This window comes from Esox lucius, chromosome 23 (genome assembly GCF_011004845.1).
Source record: "Esox lucius isolate fEsoLuc1 chromosome 23, fEsoLuc1.pri, whole genome shotgun sequence".
Taxonomy (NCBI): domain Eukaryota; kingdom Metazoa; phylum Chordata; class Actinopteri; order Esociformes; family Esocidae; genus Esox; species Esox lucius.
Window position 1 is genome coordinate 10,165,586 of NC_047591.1, and position 18,767 is coordinate 10,184,352.

The 18,767-nt window shown below is 42.9% G+C and overlaps 1 protein-coding gene across 4 annotated transcripts; it reads right to left on the reverse strand.

The window, feature by feature from the left end:
• Positions 1-1,277: 1,277 nt before the first annotated feature.
• Positions 1,278-15,161, reverse strand: prkcq (protein kinase C, theta). 4 transcript variants are annotated; one of them, XM_010901313.4, is made up of 17 exons: positions 15,033-15,161; positions 9,976-10,471; positions 7,966-8,165; positions 7,766-7,826; positions 7,276-7,459; positions 7,165-7,196; positions 6,448-6,533; positions 5,795-5,924; positions 5,567-5,676; positions 4,996-5,122; positions 4,721-4,875; positions 4,167-4,340; positions 3,995-4,086; positions 3,394-3,595; positions 2,279-2,467; positions 2,057-2,185; positions 1,278-1,969 (listed from the first exon to the last, which is right to left on the reverse strand). In XM_010901313.4, the coding sequence occupies exons 2-17, from the start codon at positions 10,091-10,093 to the stop codon at positions 1,811-1,813; spliced, it is 2,148 nt and encodes a 715-aa protein (XP_010899615.1). In that variant the 5' UTR covers positions 10,094-10,471; positions 15,033-15,161; the 3' UTR covers positions 1,278-1,810. The 4 variants fall into 4 exon arrangements, with proteins under 4 accessions (XP_010899615.1, XP_010899614.1, XP_010899616.1 ...); XM_010901312.5 differs by lacking the exon at positions 15,033-15,161 and adding an exon at positions 11,579-11,877; XM_010901314.4 differs by lacking the exon at positions 15,033-15,161 and adding an exon at positions 10,873-11,212.
• Positions 15,162-18,767: the final 3,606 nt, after the last annotated feature.

Sequence of the window (18,767 nt, forward strand, 5' to 3'; positions counted from 1 at the left end):
AAGGAAAGAGTGGGGGAAGGATAGAGATACAGGCATGGAGAGAGAGGCAGGCAGAGATAAAGGCAGGAAGATAGCGGTTTTAGTATTTCAACTAAATTCACCTTTTCTTCACTCACTGTGACACAAAATCACATGTGAACATGAACATAGGGTTAAACGTTTTTACAGAATTCATATGTCGTGTACAGGAGGAAGTTCATTACTGCTGTAACCAGGCATCATCTATATTATAGATTTTTCAAATAATTTAGTCACAGTGCTCACAAAGTGTCAATGTGGTGTCTGGCATGTCAGTGGTGTCTGGCGTGTCAGTGGTGTCTGGCGTGTCAGTGGTGTCTGGCGTGTCAGTGGTGTCTGGCGTGTGAGTGGTGTCTGGCGTGTGAGTGGTGTCTGGCGGGTGAGTGGTGTCTGGCGGGTGAGTGGTGTCTGGCGGGTGAGTGGTGTCTGGCGGGTGAGTGGTGTCTGGCGGGTCAGTGGTGTCTGGCGGGTGAGTGGTGTCTGGCGGGTGAGTGGTGTCTGGCGTGTCAGTGGTGTCTGGCGTGTCAGTGGTGTCTGGCGTGTCAGTGGTATCTGGCGGGTGAGTGGTATCTGGCGTGTCAGTGGTGTCTGGCGTGTCAGTGGGGTCTGGCGTGTCAGTGGTGTCTGGTGTGTCAGTGGTGTCTGGTGTGTCAGTGGTGTCTAGTGTGTCAGTAGTGTCTGGCGTGTCAGTAGTGTCTGGCTGGTGAGTGGTGTCTGGCATGTCAGTGGTGTTTGAGATGTTATGGGTGGGCAGGTGTATTCCCTGAACAGATGTGGCCAAATGTCATCACACAAATGACAAAAATGTCAAGCAATCTAAATATGTGATTTGTATTTTAGTTTGAGGTACTTATCAGAAATATACTATGTTGAGCTACCTTTGTCCAGCGATGCAATGTTTCTTCCATATTGGTCCTTTGCCAGAGGAGTAGCGTTTTAAGGATTTTTCGTAGCCTGGAATTTGTAAGTCTGGGAAATCAATCACGGTGGATTTTATGGGTTCTTGAAACAATTTTTACTTTAGAAATCCATGACTTTAGATCAGACGAGGTGATAATTACTTTTTATAGCACCACCATCTGTCCAATCAGAGTTGAACGCCAGATCGGTTTGGCCAGACGCAAAATTCACCCCAAATGTGTCCAAATTGGACTAGTGGTGTCTGAGACCTAGATGCAAATATGTACACACAGAGACTGATCCACTATCCCCTGTCTTGTTTCATGCGGGGGGGATAACATTTTCTTTACATACTATGCTTCTTTTGCCTAATGTTGGCACTTTAATACATTTTCTGATACACTATACACAGAAGTAAAATAATTTCTCAGTTGATGTTAAATTAGATAAAACAGACACTATTGAATAATACATGTTAGGTATACAATACAACATTGTCACAGAATTATTTCACAGAATCTTGAGGAAACAGGTAGTGACTTCTTGACACAGTCTTTACAACTTAGTTGTATAAAAGAGCTTATGTGAAAGGCTATTGACTAGTTGTGGATATGTGAGTTAGGGCCCCTGACAAATTTCTCTGTGATGTGTTGTGGTAATTAATGCCCCGTTAACACCTGCCTCCAATATGCATACTTCATTCTGATCTTGTCCTGATATTGGCCTGTTGTTTCACCTGTCTTACAATCCAGGCATAATACAAATGTGGAAAAGATCAGGACAAATGAAACATGTTCAATCCAGGTATAAAAACAGGTCTGTTATTTTTGGATTATGAGATTGTTGTAGTTGTTTTTAGGTTGCTAGTAGGTTGTGGACTGATTATCTCAGGTCATGGCCCTTTTATGCGGTTCATGGCTGGATGAACAAATGAGAAGTTGTTGAACATAGTTTGATCCACACTGTTGATAAGGGTACGGTCTGCACAGGACAGCCTTGGTTTCTCATTGATAAACTCCTTGTCAAAGTTGCTGACGTCACCCGGGGACTTCTGCAATAACAGGGGAGATGGGAGAGGTTAAACCACAAGATCACCATCATGGACACGCGTGCGGACACAATCTACTAATGTACATACCACAGTTGGCCTAAAGGGCGGCTCCACCTCTCGGTTCTCCAGGGCGGTCCAGTCTGTGTCGTTGAAGAAGGCGTGTTGACGGATGTTACCCTTCATTCCCAGTCTCCTCTCTGGCTCCCGCACAAACAGCTACAAAACCAGCGCGTGCATGCGCACACACATTAGTGCCAAGGTTGCATGTACACCCACATGCATGACACACACAAGCACACACACACACACCTTGATGAGGATATCTTGTGCGTCTTTGGCCAACCAACGGGGGTAACAGGGGTCGTCAGTCCTGATGGACTGGAACAGCTCCTCCTCATCATGGCCATGGAATGGAGACTGGCCAATCAGCATCTCGTACAGCAGGACCCCAAACGACCACCAATCCACTGAGCTGCTGTACTTCTGGCCCAGCAGGATCTGCATCAACAACCACACACTTATCACCTCCTCCTCAACAACAACAACCACAGTCATCACCTCCTCCTCCTCGACATCAACCACACAGTTATCACCTCCTCAACATCAACCACACAGCTATCACCTCCTCATTCTTGACCTCAACCACACAGTTATCACCTCCTCCTCAACAACAACAACCACAGTCATCACCTCCTCCTCCTCGACATCAACCACACAGTTATCACCTCCTCAACATCAACCACACAGCTATCACCTCCTCATTCTTGACCTCAACCACACGGTTATCACCTCCTCCTCAACAACCACAGTCATCACCTCCTCCTCCTTGACATCAACCACACAGTTATCACCTCCTCCTTGACAACAACCACACAATTATAACCTCCTCCTCGACATCAACCACACAGTTACCACCTCCTCCTCGACAACAACCACACAGTTATCACCTCTTCCTCCTCGACATCAACCACACAGTTATCACCTCTTCCTCCTCGACATCAACCACACAGCTATCACCTCCTCCTTCTCGACATCAACCACACAGTTATCACCTCCTCTCCTCGACATCAACCACACAGTTATCACCTCCTACTCCTCAACAACAACCACGCAGTTATCACCACCTAAATTACAAACAGTTATCACCTCCTCCTCATCAACATCAATCACACAATTATCACCTTCTCCTCCTCAAAAACAACCACACAATTATCACCTGCTCCCCCTCAACAACAGCCAAACAGTTATCATCTCCTCCTCTTCAACAACAACCACACAGTTATCACCTCCTTCTTGGTAGGGCTTTGTGACTATTTTGTGTGAGATGGTATGTACTTGATAAATTGCAACAATCGATGATAAGGTTAGAACCTTTGTTTCCTAAGGTACCATTTCTATTAGATATATAAGGCCAAGGTAGTCACCTCTGGGGCGATGTAATCAGGTGTTCCACAGAAGGTGGACGTCCTCGTGTCTCCCAGCATGTTCTCTTTACACATCCCGAAGTCTGCTATCTTAATGTGGCCTTCTGAGTCCAGCAGCACGTTGTCCAGTTTCAGATCCCTGTACACAATGCCTTTCGAGTGGAGAAACTGGAGCCCACAGATGATCTCAGCAGCATAGAACCTACAAATGAGAGGAGAGGGGGATAGAGGGAGAGGGATAAGAGGAGAAAGAGATGGGGATGAGTGGAAAAAGGGAAGAGGCGATTGGGGTGAGTGGAAAAAGGGAAGAGGCGATTGGGGTGAGTGGAAAAAGGGAAGAGGCGATTGGGGTGAGTGGAAAAAGGGAAGAGGAGATTGGGATGAGGGGAAAAAGGGAAGAGGCGATTGGGATGAGTGGAAAAAGGGAAGAGGAGATTGGGATGAGAGGAATAAAAGGAGAGAGGGATGAGGGAGATGAAAGGAGAGAGGGATGAGGGGGATGTAAGGAGAGAGGGATGAGGGGGATGTAAGGAGAGGCATAGGTGGATGGTTGTATGTATGGAACTGGTAGCCATAGTGCTATGTCTTCTGGTTGACTTACGTAGACCTCTGAACATCAAACTTTTGACAGTTCTGGATGTGGAACATGAGGTCGCCGCCGTTCAGATACTCCATCACAAAGAACAGGTTCTCCTGTGAAACACAGCCATATCAAGTACCATGTGGTGCGCGTGTGTCTGCGTGTCCACATTTGTGTGTGTGTGTTTTTTTACCCTGGTCTGGAACGTGCAGTGTAGATGTGTGAGGAAGGGATGATCGCAGGCCAGAGAGAGTACTCTCCTCTCCACCATTGTGCACTCCACATCATCATCCATCAGAACCACATCTTTTTTCAGAGCCTTCACCGCAAAGAACTCTCCACTGCTCTTCAGTTCGGCCAGAAACACCTGGGAACACAAACACATCCAGCACTTTAAAGCACTAGACATGGGTCTGTTTCTTCTAGAACACTGGCAATGTTGTGGTCAATGCTAATTTATGGTGACCTGATTGTGCGTTTGGTGGGTAATTGCTAGTGCAAAAGCCCACGCTTCAAAAGCCCACGCTTTCCAGATAGAAAACCTCAGTGAATCTAGGGCAGGGTTTTGCAACAGGCGACCTCTATAAAAATAATAAGTGATTATTTTGGTCGCCCAAAGTTTCTGGAAAATTTTAAGATAAAAACATACAAAGGGTTTTGTTTTTTTATATATAATGACTGCAAAAGTGAAACTCGAAGAACGTCAATATAATTATCTAGTTCTGAACAGGCAGCTCACGTGGGTACCTTGCCAAAACTGCCTTTTCCCAGCATTTTGTGGAGGATGAAGTTGTCGAGGGTGAACTTGTGCGGTTCTTTCCTGGGGACGGCGTAAAGCGGCTCAGCGTCTATCCCAGGCCTGCCCTTCTCCACCGGAGTGTCCCACGATATACCCTGCTGCTCTGGAACGGGTTGGGGGGGAGTGTCTGTGAGTTAACTCAACCGTTGGCGTGGATACGCAAATGTGGGTTTGACTGATCTGAGAGTATAAACAACCGGGTTTAGGAGTGTCGTCTCCTTACCTCTTCGTTCAGTAGTGGGTGCAGGGAGAGTTGCTGCTGGGCCTGATGGTTCCCTCATGACCCCTGACTGGTCCACACCCACTGGGCCCTCTCGACTATAGATCTCACTCTCTCTTGAGCCCCGGGACTGTGGCAGAAGGAAAGAGACATTGGGGGTACTGGAAAGACAAACAGAGACATGGGTACACCAGGGATGCATGTTGAACAGCATAGTCAGTCTGTCTGTGTGCAATGCGTGACTGCCACCGTGTAGCCGTTTTATGTTATTATGCTAATGATGGTGACTGTGCTAATAAAAACAGTCTTCTGGTAGATAAAGGCTTTACCAAAACAATTAATAAAAATGTACTCGTTCATTAATTTGTTTATGAAAATGTGATTACCCCCCCAAAAAATATAAACGCCTCAGATTATCTCTTAGATCTCACACGTGGTTTCCTGGTTTGGTAAGCAATTAAACCTCCAAAACAGTCATGTCACATATCATTAGACAACACAATACAATGCAAAACACAATGCCAAGTACAGGAGCATGCATAACAACGACCCCTATTCAGCCTGAACCCCTGACCTGCTGTTTAGTCTCGATTACGGCCAGGGCTTCAGCCATCAGTTTCTGGTTGACACCGCACAGGTTCGCCACCTTCTTCTGGCACTTATGATGGACATTCATGCTACATTCTGGATGGAGATGGCAGGTGTGGTTATTGACAGCGCATGCATGGACAGGTGGTGGTGGTGGTGGTGGGGGGGGGGGGGGGGTGTCATGTTAAGATATGTTCTGAGGGTCTCCTCTCACCCTCACACTTGAGTCCTTGCTTGGCCAGACCCCACAGTAGTGTTCCACAGTGTTCGCAGAACGTGGGGCTCTTGTAGTTGTACACCTTAAACCTGTGCGGCATGTCGATTTTAAAGCGCTCCTTGTGGATCTGCAAAAGCACAGCAAACACACGGCCCCCTGAAGACACCGTGCTGAAACCATCTGTCACCACCGAGAACAGGACGCGCTTCCAGGAAGCAACTGCTTTTTTTACTTTTAGGTAAGGCTTTGGAATTAAAAAGGTAATTTATCTACCGTGGAGATCTCTTAGTGTAATATCAGTGAGTACAGTAACCGCAAGGAGGCCTGAATGCAACAAAAAAAAAAAACGAGTGAATGTGCCTTGGCAGATGTGTGGTTAACTATAATCGACAGCAAAGTAGTGTGTATAAATGTCTCTCTTATCAAAATCACTGTCACCAGAAGCTCATGTCAGGCTTTCTGCAGGCTATCGAAGGGAACCTCCACTTTCAAATGTGGTTAATCACAGTAAGACCCAGTAGTCACAGTTTCTTAAAACTGTTGGAACCCTAGTGATTAAACACCATGACAAAAGCAATATGCTCTAAAATTCTCAAGGTCAATCGTTGTGTAATCGTTGTGCTATCCACCATCATGGAAGATAGGCCTACCATGGTCTCTTTGCTGTTGATGGCTGAACCTGTGCACTTGGCAATGATTTTGTCAATACATTTCTTATGGATGGCAGCATTGCACTCTGAAAGACATGAAGGTGTGTGGATTAGTGTTGCAACAGCATATCAAGACCGTGGGACTAAAAGGTTCTATCTGACATTTTGGTTGAAAATTTGTTCTCACATTAAGATTCTTTGTAGGTGGTCCTTGGCATGTGAGATACAAACAGCCGATCAGATTTGTGAAAATCTCCATTTATAATGAAAATATTTTAAACATGAAGTTCTATCTGCAAAACCCCCAATCTGCAATGCAATAAAATTCTTGTTGTATTTTCACTTTTACATTTGATTAAAAAATAGCAGATAGTTTACATTGACAATGGGTGTCAGAGACAGAATGAATATAGATTTACTCATTGAGAGTTTGGCCTTAGCAGTGCTTGATTAGGTCTTCATAGGATAGAGTACTTTTTTTTTTTTGTGTATCATCATTATTAATAAATCTGCATTGAACATTTAATAAATATACTGAAGGATGTAATTAGACACACGAAAGGTGTGTTCTCTTGAAATAATTATTACATTATTATCCGGTTACATTTCTGATGAAAGGAAAATAATGGCTACTCTCTGTGCTGAGAGAACATTGTTGTTGAAACACCCTACATGTCTCCATATAGAACAGGCTACAGAATGTAGGAGGATACTCACGTCTACACTGATAACCCTGCTTATTCAGGCCCCTGGGGGTTGAAAACATCCAGTTAGTGTGAGCCAGTGTCCAGGGAGAGTGTGTTGTTTTGTGTTTCTGAGTGAACGCACCAGACAAACTCCTTACAGACGGAGCAGAACGTGGGCTGGGGGAAGAAGGTGGCGCTGAATTCGTGACATTTGACCTCGTGTATCTTGGCCTGTTTGATGGCTCCACGACGGGCATGAAGGGCAAAGTGTCCCGGGTCGCGGTCTCTCTCCCCGAATCCATCTCCCTCACCTGAACCTGTGGCGTCTGGGAAGGAGACACGTGAGCATGCGACCACACACACACACACACACACACACACAAACATACAGTCTTTAGTATATTCTGTATGCACTAGTGTTTCAGTGGAAAGCTAGAGCAAGAGAGAGACGTGTCGCATTGTGTGTGTGCGTGTGCGCCCATGTGAGAAGGTTGACTGGTTTTCTATTCAGGGGGATAATGTAATTAAAAGGGGCCGTAATGTAGTAGGCAACTGGCAAATCAACAGACCACCTGTTGTGGGCACAGATCCTGAGGAGACTTGGTAACACTTCATATATATAAAACCCTCACCACTCTTCTCCAGGAAGTAACGGGCCTCCATTAGAAGACGACCCTGGGGCTTCAGCTCTACCTAAGAGGAGGAGATGAAAGAGAGAGAGGAAGAAAGGGAGGGAATTAGTGGAGGGAGGCAATGAGACGATTGTATCTCTGTACCCATTGCCACCCCTTCAACCATAATCCAATGGAAGCCATCCCTGACGTTCCCTCACCCAGATCTCCAGCTTGCCGTTCTCCTTCTTGCAGCGTGTGGCCAGGCTGTCCAGCTGCACCGTGGCTTCGGACTTCAGCTCAGCGGTCTTATCCTTCACCACCACCTGCATGACACGGCCTCGGTGGACGTGGGCGTCGAACGTGCTGCTCCAGGGGGGGTACATGGTGGGCTTCTTTTGCTTGTACACCTGGCCCTTCTCTGGAGGGGAGGGGAAGGCGTGTGAAGGCGAATGAGAACGACGTGCGTGGAATTTGAACCTTAGCTATCCTCCCATTGGTCAGGAGTGTTTCCTGAGAGGACCTGGTAAAGACCGAGTCACACAATGCAATGGAAGTTTCACTTCAGGATTTTCAGAAAATTTCACAGGTTTTCCAATACTGTCTGTGTTACAATGTTTTCAGAGTTCCTCTTAAATTGGTTTCTAATATGTACTTCAATGGTTTGATCTCTATCACTGAACTTGACCAGACAGCAGTGATGTCAGTGAGTGTCTCTTACTACTGAATGTATCCTCACATGGAAAACAATACTCTTTACCAGACGGTCGACTCATTCTTATAATTTTTCCACTCCTCCATTGTCATGTGTCGGCTTGTGTCAGCCCACGCCACAATTGATTCCTGTGTTTTGCTCTCTGTGTGTGTTGGTTAAGTGACATTTGACTTGAGTGTTGCTTTAACATTTCGGTTGTTACACCCTGGCCACAGGTCTGTGAAGTCAAATCTCTATTGAAACCACTCCCCTATACTCTAAAGCCAAAGCAGTCCTCTTCAGTAAATTTTTTTAGTTAACATCCAAACTGGTCCAAACTAGAAGTGAATTATGATTGTCTCTTCTGACATTATAGAATGTAGTTGGTTGACGGTTGACTGTGGGTTGGATAGACCCACAGGGGAATCTTTGTGGTAAACACCATACTATAATACGCCCTAATATACTGTACTTCATAATTCTATACTGTACTGCACAATGTTGTAATATGAATACTGTACTGTACTAGGACTTAATTAGAATGTAACGTTCTTCAGCCTTTTGTATTGTCATACTGTCATTGCAAAAAGCGGTACAGAAATTCACCAAAATGAATTGAAACTGAATTACTGCTCACAAGCCTTCATTTGAACCAAAACACCCACGTATATGTTCAAACCCACCCTGAAACACACATTGCACACTCCACACCGACGCAGGTCCCACACACACACACACACACACACTCACAGACACACATCCCACACTGACACACACGCTCAAACAGGCACACACATGTACACGCAGACACATCCCACACAGATACATACTGAAGCATGCATGCATGCGCTTGCAAACACAGACACACACACACACACAGTCTTTGATAATGTTGCTGGCTCTGTGGTTTCAGAGGGAGGGTGGATTTACAAAACAAGCTCCGAACTCTGTTCTCCAAGTCTCTGTCTGTTTATAGCCATACAACTGTCATCTTTACAGACGGTTGCAGTCAGCAAGGAAACAAAACTGTCCATCAGCAGTAATGCCAATATGAATCACCATCCCATTTACGCTCATGGAAGGAGACCTAAGAGGTATAAGAATGTAACAGTTCAGCTCTGCTATACATGTCAAATTGCCTTGTCATCAACATCATGTCAATGTTCCACCTGCGGCACCAGAAACAATTTCTTTTGTTTTTGGTACTCATTATTTCCATCCGCATGGTAGAATGAATGAGTTCATCGGCCATGTAGTTTCATACCTTGGCGGTTGTAGTAGCTTCCATTGATCCTAAATTGGGCTCCATTCCATAATATTTAAGTCAATTCAGAAAAAAATAAAATATATATTTTCGAGGAGAAACACATTTAATTGGAATTTAATTAACTTTCTGAATTGGAACTGAAATGGATCGACCCAGCTGTTCTCTATATTCTATAATGAATGAGTACATTCACTGGGAGCTGTGTCTACTCCAGCATAGAGGACAGCTCTCAACTCTGACAAAGACATGAACACCCACACTCAGACCGACCTGTGTCTATGGCTTCTTTCATGTAGACGGCGCAGTATGGGTTGACCACCTCTTCATGATAGGCCAAACCCGGGTCCATCTCAAAGCTCAAGAATCCGATTCGCAGGAATGGAGACATGGCTGCAGGGACAACTCGCTCACCGACCCCTGAGACAGAAACCAGCGTCCGCGCGACCTCTGGAAAACCCTCTGACAATTCTCACGGAATGATTTCTGTTAGAAGTCAGTGTTGTTTTGGGGGATGTGGTATCTCTATTTCTGCATGTAGACGTCACTCCTACTGCTGGAACAGGCCCCACTCCTTGACTGGCATTTTCCTCCAGATGAGAGATGAGTTGGCGAGGGGAGGGGGGAGAGCCTGAGGAAAAGAGGGAGAGCGGACGGCTTTTTGGCTCGTAGTGACAATTCGGCCCTTCACGCCTCGCTCCTCTGGTACTGATAAGAGCTGCCTGTCACCCTTGAGTAAGGAAGAGAGAGAAAGATAGACAGAGAAAAACTGAGAGAGTGGAAGGAAGAGATAGTGAAAGGAAGAGGCAGAGAGAGACAAGTTCAAATTAAGCTTTTCCATTAGTTACAGCAACTCCATTGAATGAATATCGCCGGTCAGCGTTTTCGTCACCACTCTCAGAATGGACAGGTAAATGGTACAGGGCAAAATCAACACAAACCAGAAGCTTCCTTTGCCCCAATCAAACAACAGTGATTCTCAGTCCTCCCAGTACCTAAAGCAAAACACCATGTATTTACCGAAAGAAAGGAACAAGTAGCAACTCCCTCAGGCACCTCCCTCTAGCACCTCCCTCTAGCATCTCCCTCTGCTCACACAACACACCCAATACCTCCAACACTAGTATGGCAGCTAGTCTATATCCAGGTATACAGGGTCCAGTATATTACCTCCACAACCACAAAACGCTAGTAGCTTGCTGTTAGTTATGTTCCCTCTGGCCCCAAGTGAGCGGTTTGTGGTTAGCTTAGTAACATGCGTGATGGTGGGGAGTGACAGAGTGATATTTGAGGCTGTCAGAGAGCTGTGTGTCGGAACCAGTGTCAGAGTGGAGACTGGGAACGCCCTATTAATAGATGTGTAATACTAAACTGTGATCAGAAATACACAGCAGGCCATCCCTTCCAAAAATCCCCCACGCCTGGTATTTCTTCTTTTTCTATTTATATTATTTCTTTATTCTGCATTGTTGGAAACTAGTTCATAACCAAGCATTTGACTATCATGTGCATGGGACAAAATGACAAAACATTTATAAAATATGGTGTGTGTGACAATTTTTTACTGATAAGTAAAAAGATATCTCAATAAAGATCTCAATAAAGATCAACTGAGCAACAATTACACACTTACACACACTATACTCACTATACTTATATTATTGGCAGTGACTCGAAGAACCCTGGAGAACCACAAGGAACTCTTGGTTCCACACAACCACACCAACCAATCAAAGACTCTACCCAGTATTTCTTTAATATTTTTATGTATGGGGGTATGTGTCACAAAAATGTTCTGTTTATAAAATCTCTGAATACTTGTAAATACTTCATACAACATAAATGTGCTCATATTCCATTACTAACAAGCACTGACCCCATCCTGCGCCTGAAGGTTCAAATGCTGCGCCTGCCAAACTGTGATTCTGGACCTGCACTGCTCACTTCAGCACCAACCACCGTTAAGTGCTGTGAATAATAGTGAGTCTCGTCAACATGATGGGGCTTCCTGTTCCAGTGACGACGTGTTAACCGCACTTCCTGTGACAGAACTGAAGTTTCACAGGTGGGTTGCTCAATGCAACAAACAAGAGCAAGAAAAACGTTTAAATCTACTCGCCCTGTATCACCGTGACTCCGTAAAAAACGACAGCTAGCCTGAGTGATTGAATTTAAATTGTTGAATTAGGAAATGTTCAGTCATGATCAAAAGAGCAATGGAGCCTTTTTTTGGAGAAAGTTTTGATGTTAGGAGAACTAGCTGAGGACAACCAATTTCTTGTAGTGTACAGATACACTTTTGTCATGATACCTCTGGTTTCACAGTGCCAGTAACCAAAACGCAGGTATAACTAATGTCTGAATGTTGTTTCAAAAGTCAATTAATTGAGCTCTTCATTGTTTTACATTGCAAACACTGATAAAGCCATTGTCTGCCTCCATCAGACAAATAATCAAATGTTTATTTTTCATCAGCTCAGGCTATTATATTGTAACATTATTACAAATAAATACAGCACATGTGTAGTAAAATGGATGTATAAAAAACTTGTTTTGCCCAGAGGCGATATGTTCAGGCTGCGCCCTGTTTTAGCTAATCAAACATCCCGAGTTGAGAGCGGCACACGATGTTGTGGCTTACAAGGAGTCGTTGGAAATTAATGTGACAGGGGAGGAACAGCAGGAGATATGTAAGGAAAATGAAAAGAAGAGCGGGACAAGATTCAACATACTATTTGATGCCCTGATGCTTAAGGATCATATGGATACTCTCTAAAACAGCGGTTTAACTCAGAGCATGAAGACCTTGGAAACTTTTCATTAATGTTGTTGCCCGCACTGGATTTGGACCTGGGTCTCCTAAGTGACAGGCTGTGTCTTTAACCACTATGCCACTAAGCTACATGTATGCTGAGTGTTGGTATACAGTAGCGTCTCAACATTAGTATTAAGTTCACTTCCACCACAAATAGCATCTATGAACTGTATGGCTTTTGCCACTGGCCATTTTAACAGCTTATTACCCAGGAATAGGCTTACTAGTATATTAATGGCTAACTTACTACTTGGAATAGTCAGAAGAATTTAGCAATTTCTAGCAAGACTGGAGATTTATTTTACACTGCCAAAGCAATTTCATTTCATGGCACAACAACGTTTGTTTTTCTTTAATTCCTGTGACAGTGATACAATAATTATCAATATAGGTGACGATAACTGACTTCTTTGTCAATCGTGGAAACCCCTCCTCTTTTACTCCCAAGGGGTTGTGATCTAGCCTATACTACCCCAAAAAGCATGCATGGATGCATACTTCGGAAATCCACCAGAAATAGTCGCAATATAAATGTATATAGTTTGATTTTAGGCTTACTACAACGTAGTTACCGAAGGTTGTATCCAGCGACGTTTTTGTCATTCCTGAAGAAATCCAAATGCGTAATTTGCTTTGACTGCTGAGAGGCTCATCTCTAACCTCTATCCTATTTTACAAGTGGTAATCGGTCAATTCCTCACTCACTCCTCCATAAGAGAGATTCGCTCTTCTGGGCCAGCTCCACTTACGCGTTCTGGCAAAAACTGACTAGAATTATAAAACGTGTTCCCCTGGTGTTCTCTTTGACATTTAATTGCCTACAGCCTGGAGCCTATTCCTGGTTGGACAATGTCTTCACCACGACAGTATTCTTTGATGATCCACGATAGTGGTTTTCCTTTGTTTATCAGGTTGTTTGACAATGCTGAGCTCAGCTTGATTTTTCTTTCATAATGTACCAAACATTATTTTCACAGGCCTAATTATTTGTCAATTTCTCTGATCGATATGTTTTCCGATTTATTGGCAACAGACATGCTGATGTAAAGCCAATCATCAAGACTAGGCCTTTTCAGCTTTTTCAGCTTGAACTAACATTGTGCATGATAGTGCATGACTAACATTGCAAACAAACTCACTTGTTTAATAAGAAACGAGTTTGAAGACAATTTTTAAGATACATTTTCTTTTATTTATATGTATGTACCAAAAAAGCTGTAATTTCTAAATGACTCATCCAATATTGATGAAAGTACCTTTAAGATAAAAGCAAACATTCCAGACTGTAACCAAAGACGTTGTATCATCCAAGCTGCTGGAATAGAGAGACAAACAAGTGTGTGTCAAAGTCCAAATACTTTTGGAGCTCACTTTACCTAAATGGTAAATGGTAAATTAAGGGGCTGTTGAAAAGGGGTTCATATGAATATTGTTTGTACAGGAAGCACACCACCAATCCTATGTTACAGCAGTGTAATGAACTGTCTAACCATCACACCACCTTCCCCATTTCACTCATTAGCTCCATATTTCAAATGTCTCAATGATCCGGCTCTCGCTCTCTCTCGGGATGTATTTCCCTGATTCCCATGTATTTAAGATTAAACAACTGTGGTCATTGTTCCACTCTGAGGTTCTTCCAAAAGATTACGAAGCCTACTATTTCTGTTGTGGGGACTCAGTCCTACAAAGTCATTGTGTTCATCTTTAACTGTTCTAACTCTTGGACTGAACTGTTGTGGGTGTGTGTCTGGGTGCTAAATTATAAAAGGCTAGTGATCTATTTCACCCCCCCCCCAGAGATCCTAAATGTCAAACGCAATGACCGTCACCATGGATTCAACCTTTTCCTCAGTGTGCCCTTTTAGGGACCTTTTCACGAGGGTCAAAGTCAAAGAGCCTCCCATCAAACCTTCTTCAATGGACTAAACCATCAGAGAGATGAGTGTGGGTGTCAACATCACTTTGTTGTTATTGTCTGTGTGTGACATCTGTGGAGGTCCTGGAACATGTCACGGCTAAAAGGCACGTATGGAGTGGCTGTTGAGGAGTGGTGTGAGACTGACAGGGATATGTGTGTATAAGAGAGAAGTGGTTGAAAACAAAATGTATATAAGTGTCTGTAAGTGTCTATTTTTGTCTTTGAATCCAGTCTCAGTTTTGGCAAACATGAGATACGTCAAGATTTGTCATGATTGTATTTCAGTAATCTTTCTTTATTGACAATTGACAGTAGGCTCTGGAGACTTTTGATAAGTTAATTTATTTTAAATTTTTATGAATTGGTGCCTGAGTGGGAAATGAGTGTACTGGAAGTGCATTGCTCTCCAATTCAAACTTGAAAGTGTGTTTACATTTACACCTGAAGACTAAATGTCACGCTAGTGAAATGAACAAATGGTCAAAATGAAAAGCATATTAGTACATACAGTACTGTTCCTCTGTTTCAGAGCGGGAAGGAGACAATAACCAAAATGCAAATAACAGAATAAACGCACAGATGCACTTTGCCTACCTTTTAAAGACTAACTCCAAAGCCAAATTCCTTAGGGTTGGGGTTCATTTAAGGCTAATGCACTGTTGCTGATGCTTCAACATTTGCTTTTCATTGTCTGAGTTGCCTACCGGAGACAACAATGACTTTCAATCAAAATAGAGTGCAGCACTTTACCACTAGTATTTCCTTCCCTAAGAATAACACGCCCCTTTAACCCGGTGGTCGGAAACATCTGCTGAGTTTTGGTGCTTGGAATAATAGAAATGACACATGACGCTGTACAGCAGCGGCATTCATATTAATTTAAAATCTCAATAGGAATACTGGTAGTATATAGTATATAAAATTATGTTTTTAAAATAGATGAACAACATGATTTTCATGATTATTATTTTCATGATTATTCCCACTAAATTACTACAAATAATCAGTAGTTTGGGCTATTTGAAAAGGCTTTTTTACTTATTTCTTGTACAACCTGTTTCCCAAAAAGTTGGGATGCTGTGTAAAATTCTAATATATACAGAATGCAATGATGTGCAAATCATTTATCCCTATGTTTAATTGAAAATAGTACAAAGTATAAATTGTTGAAACAGAGAAATTGTATTGTTTTTGGAAAAAGACATGGCCATTTTGAATTTGATGCCAGTAACATGTTTCAAAAAAATTTGGGACCTGGGCATGTTTACCACTGGGTTGCTTCACCTCTTCTATTAACAATACTCTGTAAGCATTTTGGAACTGAGGAGCACAATTGCTTTAGTTTAGAGAGTGAAATGTTGTCCCATTATTGCTTGATTAAGGATTTCAGCTGCTCAACAGTTCGGGGTCTCCATTGTCATATTTTTAGTTTCTTAATGCCCCAAACATTTTCAATGGGTGATAGGTCTGGACTGCAGGCAGGCCAGTTTAGTACCTGGACTTTCACTATGATGTTGTAATACGTGCAGAATGTGGTTTGGCATTGTCTTGCTGAAATAAGAAATAGACATTGTCTGGATGGCAGCAGATGTTGCTCCAAAGCCTCTATATATAGTTCAGTATTAATGGGGCCTTTACAGATTCAAGTCACCCATGCCAAGTGCACTAATGCACCCCCATACCATCATGGATGCTGGCTTTTGAATTGTGTGCTGATAACAACCGGATAGTCCCTCTCATCTTTAGTCCATGATTTCCAAAAATTATTTCTAATATTGACTTGTCAGATCACAGGGCAGTTTTGTACTTCGCCTCAGTCCATCTTAAATGAGCTCGAGCCCAGAGAAAGCGGCAGTATTTCTGGATCTTGGTATGGTTTAATCTTTGCATGGTAGAGTTTTAACTTGCATTTGTGGATGCAGCGCCGTACTGTGTTCACAGACAGTGGTATATGGAAGTGTTCCTGAGCCCATGCAGTGATGTCCACTACATTATTGTGTCTGTTTTCAATGCAGTGCTGTCTGAAGGCCCAAAGATCATGGCCATTCTGTATATGTTTTCGGCCTTGTCCCCAAACATTTTGCAATTTTACATTGAGAAAAGTTATTCTTTGTTGCACTATTTGCCTGTGTAGTCTTTCACAGAGTGGTGAATCCAACCACATCCTCACTTCTGAGAGAACCATCATCTCTGGAATGATCTTTTACTACCCCATCATGTTACTGACCCGTTGCCTATTGACCTAATTAGTTGTGTGATATTCCACCTGGTTTCATTTTTTAGCATTACACCTTTCCAGTCTTTTGTTGCCTCTATCCCAACTTTTCTGAAACGTGTTGCCGGCATCAAATTTGAAGAGGGCATATATTTTTCTAGAAACAATAACATTTCTCAGTTTCAACATTTGATATGTTGTCTATTAATTCTATTTTCTATTGAATACAGGGTTTAAATGATTTCCACATCATTGCGTTCTGTTTTTATTTACATTTTATGCAGTGTCCCAACTTTTTTGGAAACGTGGTTGTAAATGCTACATGCGTTCATCTACATTCTTAACTATGTAAGACCAGAAATACAAGTGAATTAATGGTTGAACCCTAGTCATACTCCATCTGAACCATAATGTTTGTAAACTATGTAAATATCTTCAAATATGGTATAGTCTCAAAACTGTTAAAAACTAGATAGTCAGTCCTTGCCCGCATACATATATGAATTTGAGAGTAAAACTTATCCAAACCCATTTTTTCTACCAAATGAGCAAAAGCAATGAGCAATTTATTATTGTTTCACATTTGGATTCTAGTTTTGAAAAGTCATTGGTTTACAGTGCATGTCATGGGATACTGCAGAACAATTAAGGATTCAGTTCTGACCTCCTGAGGGGTTTACTGGTATTACAGGAGTGTGCACAGGCAGGTAGGATGGATGGATTCGATGTGTATCTGTCTGAATATCTCTGGTCGGAGTCTATCCTACACTAAATGGACCTGTTCATAATTGGATAGCAACATTGATCATGATGAAGATTCAGAGCCTGAAAAAAGTGTTTGTGGAGCCTAATGGTAGTAAAGAGATGTTACTAATTTTAACCAAAAAACTTATCTTTTGGTAAATTTTTAGGCCTGGTCTCCAGTCCTGAAATAGAGATTAAACATGGGCCCCCAGATCATCAAAAATATCTACAGCTGCGCAATTGAGAGTGTTGTGAGTGTCTGCATTAATATGAAAACAGCAGCACTGACCATCACAAACACTGTAGAGTGTGGTGCCCGCCCCCAACCAGCCCCTTATCTACAATTGAGGACACTGAGGTCATGAACTCGGCATGACCTTGCTGCCTTTCTTTACACATGGATTGAATGTAGTTAGCTGTTAAAAATAAATGAATTGCAAAGCAACGATTTTGAAGAATTCACCATTGTGTGATCACAATGACGTGTTGTGATGTGAAGCCAGGCAGGCAGGCAGTGATCTTGGTTATATAAAATCTTTCCTTTAGGAAAGATGTTCGTGCGTAAGTCCTTCTTCGCCAGTCATGCTCATGGTGATGAAGAGCCGTAAGATAAAGCGCAGGTGTAATTGTTAGCGTTTGTTAGCAGTTGTTAGCAATTGTTGGCAGTTGTCTTCTGCTTCGCAGCCTTCACCTGATTTGGTTGCTCGTCTTTGGGAATCTGCTTCCCCCACAACAAACCCAGCTGTTTTTCACACGATGGTCCGCGCAGAATGCAAAGAACTCAGATGGTGGCCTCTTGGGGGCATTGGGTTCCTTTTTTCTCTCCCTGCCGTTGGTTCCCTTTGGCAGGGAGAGAAAGACCTATAACATGAAAAATTCTATTGAAAAACAAACTGAAATGTTAGAAAAAATAAATAAAATAAATCACAATAACCTGGTTGCACCCTTAAAGTAATACTTTGTTGAAGCACCTTTTGATTTTATTACAGCACGCAGTCTTTTTGGGTAGGAGTCTATTAGCATGGCACATCTTATTGTGGCAATATTTGCCCACTCTTCTTTGCAAAAATGCTCTAAATTAGTCAGATTGCAAGGACATATCCTGTGCACAGCGATCTTCAGATCACCCCACAGATGTTCAATTGGATTCAGGTCAGGGCTCTGGCTGGGCCATTCCAAAATGTTAATCTTCTTCTGGTTAAGCCATGCTTTTGTCGATTTGGATGTGTGCTTTGGGTCGTTGTCTTACTGAAAGGTGAACTTCCTCTTCATCTTCAGCTTTCTAATGGACGCCTGAAGGTTTTGTGCCAAAATTGCCTGGTATTTGGAACTGTTCATAATTCCCTCCACCCTGACTAAGGCCCCGATTC